Below are 11,686 nucleotides of genomic sequence, written 5' to 3' on the forward strand. Positions count from 1 at the left end.
CCAACAATACAAGATCTATATGGATTTTTATCATAATACATTTTTCACAACTGCAGACAATAAACAGTTTGATTAGGTTTCCCAGACAAGAACAACTTCGACATTTAAAAAATCTCTACAGCAGCAAGACTCATAAAAGTCAACATTAAATATCACTTATGATAAGATGGTTAACCATTTCGCTGCCACTGTAGTTTCAGGCACTTTTTTCTCCATATTTGTACACCTAAATCAGAAGAGTTACTACACAACAAGTACTACAGTCAGGTTAATACTGTCTGGTACTTGTTATCTGTGAAAGCACAATCAGTTACCTTCCACTGACTTACAATGGGACTACAGGTGATTTCAGTGATGATAGCTACAGTAACAACTTTTAAACATCTCTTTGGGTTAGATTTTATAAGCCATTCAAAGATATGAGAAAGAAAAATTCCTGAGAACTGAAAAATACAACAACTAGCCTGACAAGGAATAAATTCCAGTGCAGTGTTTTAAAAGAAAAATATCATATCCCTGGTTAAGGACATGAAAGATTAAAAAAAAACATTTATTATAAATAATATGCCATCACAATCCTGTTTCTGTCTGGACACACAGCTGCCACAAGAGTCTGATACAACATTGTTTTTTTGGACAAAAATAAAAGGTCACTTCCATCCTTCTCTAACAACAAACTAAAATCATGTTTTCCACCAACAATCTACAGTATCATGTATGAGTCAAATGGCTAAAAACACTTCAATGTCACAGTGGGTTTAAAAAGGCATTTACAAAATCAACAGTATGGTTCTTTGTCATTCATAATAAATAGAATACAGACTGTGTATAGTAGTAAGAAAGGTGCAGGAGAAAAGTATTCCACAAACATCACAGCGTATGTTTCATTTAAATAGAATACAAGGACGTACCAAAAGAAATCGGTCACAGAAAACCAAAATAAAAGCACAATTAACGTGCTCATAAAACATCTCTAACATAGAGTTCATGACTGCATCGACATCAGAACGTCACACGTACAAAAACACATTCAGAGAGCATGCCATTAAGTCTTAAAATATGTGAGTGTAAACTAGTTATCCTCAATATACAGTGAGTAAGACTTAAGTCACAACTGACTGACTGAAAATAAATACTACCAGAATTATTTGTTTCAAATACCACAGTGTATAAACTGGTCGATCCACCACCACACACAGTCCTTTACCTTACCACACTCACACTTGCTGATGTTATTAATGAAACCAGAAAATGTCAGACATCACCATGTCCAGTCTAACCCTGCTGCACCAGCCTGCGATAGTGCGGCATGACTTTGCTCTCGGGGAGGTAAAGTCCCATCTCCAAGGCAACCAGCACCGGGAACTCCAGAGGAATCAACTCCCGTCTGTTGATACGGAAACGCTCTTCCAGCTTCTGCTTGTCCACAGGCAGAAAAACAGAAGAATACATATTACGATGTAGTAAGAGTCTAAAAATGTAAACAAAAAATATATAACATGCAGATGATCATACGCCCTAAAAATTAAGTATGCCCTGTTTGATGCCCATGCATCCAAAAGAAATGTTTATTTTTTCCATAGTGACCATGATGACTTTATTTATGACATACTATATTATGACTTTTTATATTTTTAGAGAGGGGGTTGTAGCCGATTCTGTGGTCTGGCACAGACCAGTGGTCACTGCCACTAGGGGCGCTAAAGACACTGGTCACGACCAGCTCCTCACTGGTCTGCCCTGTGGTCCCTGTGGTCTGTGAAGCGGCTTTAGTATTTTCTCCCCTTTCCTGTCGTTTTGGCAGCACTGTTAGCTGGATAAATGTCAGTACTATACTATAACTTTTTATATTTTATGACTTTTTTATGGCATACTTTACTATGAATTTTTATATTTTCATGACATCCTATACTATGACTTTTTTATATTTTTATGACATACTATACTATGACTTTTTATATTTTTATGACATACTATACTATGACTTCATGACATACTATTCTATGACTTACTATACTATCACTTTTTATATTTTTATGACATACTATACTATGACTTTTTTTATACTTTTGACATACTATACAATGACTTTTTTATGACATACTATACTATTACATTTTACATTTTTATGGCATAATATACTATGACTTTTTTATATTTTTATGACATACTAAATTATGACTTTTTTATAAAGTACTATACTATGACGTTTTATGCTTTTATGACATACAATAGTTTGACCTTTAATATTTTATTACATACTATAATATGACCCTTTTTATGACTTTCTATGACTTTTCTTTGTATTTTTATGACATACTATACTATGACTTTTTATTTTTTAGGACATACTATACTGACTTTTTTATGAAATTTTTATGACATACTATACTATGGCTTTTTTATTAAATACTATGACTTTTTTTATATTTTTAATGACATACTAAATGATGACTTTAATATTTTTATGACATACTAAATTATAACTTTTTATAAAGTACTATACTATGACTTTTTATGCTTTTATGACATACAATAGTTTGACCTTTTTTAATATTTTATTACATACTATAATATGACCTTTTTATGACTTTTATAAAGTACTATACTATGACTTTTTATGGCATACTTTATTATGAATTTTTATATTTTTATGACATACTATACTATGACTTTTTATGACATACTATTCTGAGGTTTTTATACTTTTGACATACTATACTATGACTTTTATGACATACTATATGACTTTTTATGACATACTATTTTATGACTTTCTATGACATTTTTATGACATACTATTTTATGACTTTTATAAAGTACTATAGTATGACTTTTTATGACATACTATATTATGACTTTTTATATTTTTATGACATACTATACTTTGACTTTTTTATAACATACTATGACTTTATTTTTTATGACATACTATGACTTTTATTAATTTTTTATGACATACTATACTATGACTTTTTTATATTTTATGACATACAATACTATGACTTTTTAATATTTTATGACATACAATACTAATACTTTTTATGGCATACTTTACTATGTATTTTTATATTTTTATGACATACTATACTATGACTTTTTTATTAAATACTATACTATGACTTTTTAATATTTTATGATATACAATACTATGACTTTTTTAAATATTTTTATGACATACTATAATATGACTTTTATGACATACTATACTATGACTTTTTATTGTTTTATGACATACTATACTATGACTTTTTATGACATACTATGACTTTATTTTTTATGACATACTGTACTATCACTTTTTAATGACATTTTTATGACATACTATACTATGCCTTTTTTAAATACTATACTATGACTTTTTTATATTTTATGACATACTAAATTATGACTTTTTATAACGTACTATACTATGATGTTTTATATTTTCATGACATACAATACTATGACTTTATGGCATACTTTACTATGAATTTTTTTATTTTATGACATACCATAACTTTTTTCATGACATACTACTATACTATGACTTTCTACTGACATACTATACTCAGTTACAATATGACTTTTTTGACATTTGAATGCCATACTATGACTTTTTTATGACTTACTGTACTATGACTTTTGACTGACTTTTAATGAAACGCTATATTATGAAAGTATTTGATATTTTGTATATTCCTTTTTTTTGACATACTGTGAAAATTTTTATGAATTTGTTTATGGCATATGTTTACTAATTAAGACTTTATAATTTACAATGCAGCTAAATTAATGCAAACTAGCCCATGTTAAAGTTATAATCCTTGAGATTTTAATGAAATCTGTTTTGTTACTATTAGTGGTTGCCATTTTGTTAGGCAATAGCCATTGAATGCAGGTACATTCTGTACTTCTCTACATAATAGCATTCCCACGTGGGATTTAAACAGTTTGGGACTCACAGGACACAATGCATGTAAGAAATCCAGGTTTACTGTTTTTAATTTTCATCACCCTCCCAATGCCGAATCAGAGCTGAATTAAGTCACTGCTAATGCAAATGTAGTGTAGTACGTAGTGTGTATAATCAATGTTTAAATGGAAACATTGTTAAAATGTAAGCAGCAGCTGAGTTAGGAGGAGCTACAGTTCTTCAACATTAACCAGTTTAATAATTCAGCTTTTTTCTTTAACAAGAGCATGTTTTTGTTTCCAATGCTGAATATGGTGCATCAGAAGAATAATGTTTGGTAAATATTGCATACTATATTATACTGTATTGTATTATGTTTATCAGTTATACCGTTTTTGAAAATTATACACTACTATATTATTTCAAAAATATTTCTATATAAACACAGACAAACACAACGTAATGATTAGGTATAATTACTCAATCATAAATATTATTCTAATGTACACTGTTTACATATACATTGCTGACTTTTCTGCTATTAATTACACCACTAGGCCACTTTTGCCTTGTAATTTTGAGTTCAATTGCTTTTGTATAGTAGGACTGTGCAATTAATTGAATTTTATTCGTGATTACAATTTCGGCTCCTAACGATCACAAAAACACAGCACCCTCCTTCCAGTATTTTAAAAAATGTCATGAAGTCGTAATTATACGACTCTGCAGAGCTGTCTGCTCCACGAACTCAAGAGAACAGTCATCCGCTCTCTCTCCCCTTTGAGGGTGAGCAACTGGGACAGTGACAGGACGTCATCACTCCCAAAGTCATGGCAACCAAATAAACAGCAGCGCGAGTCCAGCAGTTTCTCCTCAGGCAGAGTGACAAACAGCGACAAAAGCCTCGACGGCCGATTTACCATGAAAACTCTGTGAATTACGAAAGCTACAGTCGCTTGGAAAATAGCGTTATGGGCACTGACTTTGATGAATTTACTGTTTATCAGGCCCCAGGTAAGACAAGAAGCTAACATGCATGAGGGTTACAGGCCAATGTGTCCTGCATTGTTTTTACGTTTCTCCAGTGAGATCTGTTTCTGTGGAAACTTTACTTACATCGATGAGTTGTTTGACTTCTGGCTTCCGCAGATCGCTGCTGATCTTTGCTGCCAGCAGCACACACGCCGCCGCCACCAGCTTCCTGTTATGCTTGTTGAGGCGTCCCTTCAGCACCAGCTTCTCAAAGTAAACAAAAGCCATCGCTATGGTGACCGGCTGTAGACCGCAGTCTTCGCTCATGGCCCCCATCTCCCTCTTCAGGCTAGTGGAGAGAAGTCACAGTTACTGATTGGCTTCCTAAGAAAGAGTGCACTGTGTTTGAACCAGATTAACAACCACAAGGAATTGTGGAGAGAGGTACAACAAGTTTCAGCCTTCAAAAGGCTGTTAGAGGACATTCCAAGGGGGGGTGTAATCTATCTGTACCTTCTTATCTTGCTCAAAGTCAGCTTGATGTGAGGAAACTTCTCCTTGAAAGTCTCATTCATGTCCTTCTTCAGATCAGATGGTTTCACATACTCGACGACAGTCGTCTGCAGAGATGAAAAACAAATCAGCATGTCAGTACAGAAGTGACTTGTGTCAGCATGAATTACAGCTGCAATAAAGTTTTACAGTTGCGTATATGAACTGCCTCGGTAGGTAATAACCGTTTCACACACACACACTCATACTAGAGGTTACCGTCTTGTGACATGATCTACTCCGCAGCAATAAAAGTCATGTGAATGGGACATAATGGGTGTATTTTACTCCAACAGTGCTGGAGGTTGATTTAGAAGTGGAGATCTGCTTAATTTTACAGATGTCATCAGAACAATTTCAATCTCAAATTAAAAATGGCCCTGTCCCTAGTTTCTGAAACTAATAAGGACAGTCCATGTAAGAGAGGTGCATTTACAACAAGCACTAAAGAAACCAGCATGGCTACGTTGGTTCTGATTTTTTTTTTTTTTTTTTTTTTTTACATGTATGTCAGCAGTAAAATATATCAATGAAACTAGATATCGTCTTAGATTTTGGATATCGTAATATGACACAAAAGTTGTCTTTCCTGGTTTTAAAGACTGCATTACAGTAAAGTGATGTCATTTTCTGAACTTACCAGACTGTTCTCACAGTTCTATCATTTGCCTTTACCCAGTTAATCATTATATCCACATTACTGATGATTATTTATCACAAATCTCATTGTGTAAATATTTGTAAAGCACCAATTGTCAGACCTACAATATTGTCGCAAAATCGAGATCGTGATATCCCATTTTCTCCATATCACCCAGCCCTAACCACATAGAATGCAATTTATTATTTTGGTTCACTGATAGTATGATGGAAACCCAGATGGGACGGTGTGGCCTAGAATTATTTATTATCATATTACATTTTTTAGTGCTTTCCATATGGAATAACCAATGACAAATGACTAATTCATTTAAGTTTTTGCTAAAATCTTCACTTACCCATTATAAGTCGATTAGCTTCCTAGTTACTTTAGCTTGCAGTACTGACAGTGTTTGCTACAGGTCTGATTATGCTGAAACTCAGCCTCAAACACGCACAATCCAATTAGTTTACAGGTGTGTTAAGGTCTCCCAAAAGCCCATAATCAGATACAAAAACATTTTAGTCGAACTTTGAAAGGAATTATTTTAAATATAAAGTCGCATTACTACATGTAACATCCTCTCCTTACATCCACCAGCTCTGCTGTTACTTTCCCTGTCTGCAGTCTTTGTCACGCGCATCTACCTGAAGCTACCAGGAGAAACCAAGTTACTATAATCCCTTATCCGGACTATGAAAATCTAGTTTTCTCGTTGTTAATAAATGAGCTTATTGGAGAAAGCCGTCTGTATCCTGAATATTTAACTGCATGTAAACAAACAAACTCTCACCACGTATGATGCAAATATCAGAACTCTCTTATGTCTCCCACAGGGCCACTGAGGGTCACTGAGCAGGTTAGGATCGTACTCTACCACCTCCTCTATACCTGAAAAAACACAAACAAACGGAGTGTGCAACAACAATAACTAATTGAGGTCAGTTAAACAGTAAAGAAGCAGATGTGTGTCTGTTGGTGTAAATTGGAGCCATACATTGGTCCTGTGCCACGCTGCTGTTCACACGAGCCGGGGTAAAGTTCCTCTGCCCATTGCCACGGAAACGGGACTGAGGGGTGAGAGCCGTACCGTTCTCTGGAGCACTGCCACTCTTCTGTCTCACCAAGGCGTTGGTCGGATAAAGGAGTTGAGCGTATGACACCACCTGAGGAGGGAAAATAAGACGGTCAACAACCTTAAAATCAAGCAGATTTATCTGAGTAATGACAGTACTTCTCTTCATCATGGTACTATACTGCATGTCACACAGACATCATTTACCTTGCCATAGTCTGCAAGCTCCACACCTTCCAGGGAAGGAAGCAGGTCAGCAGCCACCACAGAAGACAGCCTCTGTCTCTGAGTCTCCAGCTTAGGATCACTGTTCAGAAAGAGTCACAGACATTTTGTCATTTTCACCGCACAATGAACTCACACTGCCCCTTTCTGATGAACGATGAATCACACAGGATGATGAAAACATAAAAGCGATTGGTGGGTGTTCTCTGCTTGGGATGGTGCTTTCTTTGTACCTGAGGTGAGCCCTCTCTCCATAGGGCAGCACTGAGAAAGCAGCATATAGCGACCGCTTGGCACAAATCAGCACGATCCTGCAAGACACAGCAAGTACAGGCAGACAAAACAGATGGTGTGTCAGTCTACAAGCCACAGCCACAGAGTCACTGCTACTGAACAGCTACTGTACTCAAGATATTCATCATCGCTGGAGCTGCACTGACAATCAGTCACTGAGCCACTTCTATGTTGATCTGAGTCACTACCGAAGCTGAACAGCTATTAATGGCCCCATATTGACCTGGTATTAAAATCTGATCTGAGTAATATGATCACAAAGGAACAGCTCTAGGTACAGGTGTGAATGCACCCAGGGCTCATTGAGGACACATTCACCCGATTCCACCTACCATTAACATCCTTCCTGAGTGATCAGATCACACGTGGACAGGTGAAAACTTTCTAAGGACGCATTGAGATCGGCTCTCAAAAACCACATTTGGAGGTGGTTTGAACCACGGAGTCTCCACATTATAATATCAGTGAGAACGGGAATGATCCTATTAAAGACCGCCTACTCAACTTTGAGCGGAACTACGTACTCATTCAAAGTATTGAGATCCAAACACTCACATTCGGAGGTGGTCTGGGCCACATCTGTCCACATTCAGTCCACATTACAGCAGTGTGCACGCATTAAGGACCTTCTACTCAACTGTGAGAGGAACAACGTACTCATTCAAAGTATATCACGTCACTGAAACCACAGAGTGAATTGAAAAGCAAATTAACCGATAATGAAAAAAGTCTTTGATTGCTCTTCAGCCCTCGAGATAAGCATCTGATTCTCCCAAAAATATATAACCACCAATATTTTAAAAACAAAGAAGGTTGTAGCTAGCTAGCTATAGAAGTGCTGTTCTGAAGAAGAAAAAAAACATTTTGTCTGCCAACAATAAAGTTGCGATTGTATCTCCTAATTAAGGTAGCTGAAAATAGGATATATTTTTTATCATTAATAAATTATCAAGACTGTTAGTAGTAGTAGATCAACTTTCTGTCAATCAACTAATCGTAAACCTCCTATTGGGTTTGTAAAGTTTGTGGGTTATTTAATTTTAGAAAAATCTGATGCTTATCTCTGTGGTTCAAAAGTAAGTAGGCACAAACTGGGGCTAAGAGCTGCACTGACTAAAACTAGAACGCTAGTGTTGGGACAAAAATGTGGACAACAAACCACTCACCATCTATTTACAACCACTGAACACAACAGTGCGTCACACACACACACACACACACACACACACACACACACACACACACACACACACACACACACACACACACACACCAGGGAGAGATATCAAATCTCTTACAGGGGACAATATTGCAGCACAGAAATCTACTTGTGTTAATTAGCTTAGTTATATGACCCAGATAGCTTTGCTTCAGCTCAGTAAGTAAAATGCACTGCCATAAACAGAAACTAAAACTCAGACCTGTGGGGCAATTTAGGATTGCTTAATCATTGTTTTGCACACACCAGCAGAAAACACATGACACATTACATGTATGTGGGCATGACATGTTAGTAAAGTGGAGGAGGAATGTAAAAAATGGAAGTCAAAAACAAATGGTTTGGCTAGTGAAAAAAAAAAAAACATATGGACATGTTATTTTCAGTATCTAAGGGCAGTATGATAGAAGAGTATGAAAATATTCCAAAAAATAAATCCAAACAAATACCACACTGTTTTATAACAGTGTCAACCGACATAACAACAGTGTTTTATTTCAGTCCCATCATGCTGTGGAGTAAGCTTACTGTTGCTGCAATATAGGGTGTTACATTTCTACACTGCACCTCTTTTGGCTTTTGCAAAGCTTCCAATGGTGATTAAATTTACTGTAGCAGTCACCACGCAGCAGTTGTACTGCTATTATTCCTCTGCAAGCCAAACTAAGTCTCTGTGCCAGAGTTAAGCAGCTTTAAAGCAGGGGTATAACACTGCTTGTGAGTTAAAGGCATATTTCAGAGTCCAAAATAAAGCAGCTTTTGTTTGTATTACATTTTTCTGACAGAAAAATTAGTGCAGCCTTCCTCATGGGTTCCTCTATTGTATATAGCATGTAAAATGTATTTGTTATGTAGATTGGAGACTCACCTAGATCCCCTGGTATCGTACTGCCTCATACTTTTGATGAAGTGGACTTTCTTTGGCACTTTAGGTCCAGGAGAACCAGAGACATTCCTTAACCTGAGTAGAAATCAAGTAAGACACACTTCATTTATGCATCAAACAAACAAAAGGCACCTTCACATGATACGGCTCAATCGGTAATCTGTGATGTAAATCTCTTTAGCATCACAAATTTGGAGGCAAAGCCGAAGAAAAGGGTCGAGATTCATTACGGTATTTTCTCAAAACAGCTCACATCATAAACCTGACAAATGATACAAAAGGTGTGTCTTATTTTAGAGCAGACAAGTGGCAGTGATTTGTATCCAAGACTAATAACACAAGGCATCAATCAACCCTGTTCAACGTAAGGTAGTGAAACAACCTAGCAATAATATACTCCATCTAGCGTTAGATATCCCATATTATTTATGCAGAAAATACTGGAACAGAGAATGAAAGTGAATTCCTCTCATTATACCTGGTGGTTTCATTTCATGCGGAAGTGAGTAGCCTGTTTAAAGGCCCATGTTGAAACACCGACCACTACTATCCTCACCTCTGCCGTGAATCCACAGAATTACCGGTCGGGACCGGGCTCAGAGCGGCGGGCGTTGACCTGACACGGGAGCAGGGCTGGTGTCCGGCAGGAACAGGAGACAGAGGGGTGTCCGGGGTTTGCGTCTCGGCCGCACTGCCACCCTCCAAAAATACTTCGTTTGCCCCAGCAGGTGCCTGAGACATTACCAAAGAAGGTCGGGTAGGACTGACTACCCCTGGAAAACTGGAGGACGAGCCACTACCTGTCGCCGCGGGTTTTGTCACCTGGGCGACCGGTTCTTGGCTATCTGCCGACGGCAGGGGCACGACCGTTGCGCCGCCGTCTCTTTCCCTGAGTCGCTGCTCCTCGGCGGCTTTTTGGTCGTTGTTTTCATCGCTAGGCTGACACTGGGGTCGTCCGTCGAGTGAGATATTATTAAGGAACAACAAAGCCGCTTGTCTCCTCCTGGAGTCTTTCGTTTTCCTCCGGTGCTCTCTGTGTGTTTTAACTGATTTACTGTTACTGCCGTTGGACTGCAAACCGCAGACAGCGGTCGCCATTCTAGTTTGAAATGTGGCAGTTGAACGCAAAGGCAACTAAACACACAGCATTAGCCCAGCCCCTCCGTGCGCGGATTGGCTGTGGTGGCAGTTATGTATCTTGCTCGCAGTTGATTGGGTCTAATATAATAGTGGGAGGTGCTCTGGAAACAAAGAAAGTATTCACCAAATTCACCAATTAAATTTGATGACAGATTTTTTTTTTTTTTTAATGAACTGATTAAAACAACTTTTTTAATCAAAGCTTAAAATTAATTACATAAAATTGTGTACAAAAAACTTTTTGTAGGATTTATAAGCAGTAACTAATGTCCTTATTCATGTTAATACATAATTTACTAATGATTTAGATCAGTTAAAAGCCATCATTAAAAAAAGAAAACATGTTTTGGTGTAGAACTATTCCTTTAGCTGGTGTTTATAATAATAATAATAATACATTTGATTTATATAGCGCTTTACATGGTACTCAAAGACACTCTACAGTAAAACCAGCACATATAGCTCATTAAAAACAGATAAGCAAAAAAAACAACACATAAAACAAGTAACTATCAGATGAGAAATGTAAGACTATTGTATGTGGAAAGCTAATCTGAAGAGGTGTGTTTTGAATGTACCCAGGTCAGTACGGTCACGGATGTGTATGGGTAGGGAGTTCCAGAGGGAGGGGGCTGCAATGGAGAAAGCTCTGTCACCCCAGGTACTGTGCTTGGTCCTGAGTGGTGGGGAGATGAGGTTTGCGTCAGAGGAGCGGAGGTTACGGGGGGGAATTGTAGCGGTGGAGCAGGTCTGTGAGGTAGGAAGGAGCCTGGTTATGGAGGGCATTG

General features: G+C 37.2%; 1 protein-coding gene across 2 annotated transcripts; it reads right to left on the reverse strand.

Annotated features, from left to right (window-relative positions):
• Positions 1 to 497: 497 nt before the first annotated feature.
• LOC116043593 (CDK5 and ABL1 enzyme substrate 2-like) lies at positions 498 to 10,922 on the reverse strand. Of its 2 annotated transcripts, XM_031290399.2 has the most exons (9): positions 10,315 to 10,922; positions 9,741 to 9,833; positions 7,593 to 7,670; positions 7,342 to 7,441; positions 7,057 to 7,225; positions 6,853 to 6,950; positions 5,381 to 5,487; positions 5,012 to 5,216; positions 498 to 1,416 (listed from the first exon to the last, which is right to left on the reverse strand). In XM_031290399.2, exons 1-9 carry the CDS (start codon positions 10,854 to 10,856, stop codon positions 1,276 to 1,278), a joined length of 1,533 nt encoding a protein of 510 aa, XP_031146259.1. In that variant the 5' UTR covers positions 10,857 to 10,922; the 3' UTR covers positions 498 to 1,275. The 2 variants fall into 2 exon arrangements, with proteins under 2 accessions (XP_031146259.1, XP_031146260.1); XM_031290400.2 differs by lacking the exon at positions 7,593 to 7,670.
• Positions 10,923 to 11,686: the final 764 nt, after the last annotated feature.

Source organism: Sander lucioperca, chromosome 12 (assembly GCF_008315115.2).
Source record: "Sander lucioperca isolate FBNREF2018 chromosome 12, SLUC_FBN_1.2, whole genome shotgun sequence".
NCBI lineage: Eukaryota > Metazoa > Chordata > Actinopteri > Perciformes > Percidae > Sander > Sander lucioperca.

Bases quoted from the DNA above. Each gene is read 5' to 3' on its own strand.
- LOC116043593 (XM_031290399.2), bottom strand. From the start codon at position 10,856: ATGGCGACCGCTGTCTGCGGTTTGCAGTCCAACGGCAGTAACAGTAAA. The intron at 7,226-7,341 runs GTAAATGATGTC...TTCCCTCCTCAG, and splicing joins AGCTTGCAGACTATGGCAAG to GTGGTGTCATACGCTCAACT. The intron at 5,488-6,852 runs GTGAGAGTTTGT...TCATCTCTGCAG, and splicing joins TGATATTTGCATCATACGTG to ACGACTGTCGTCGAGTATGT.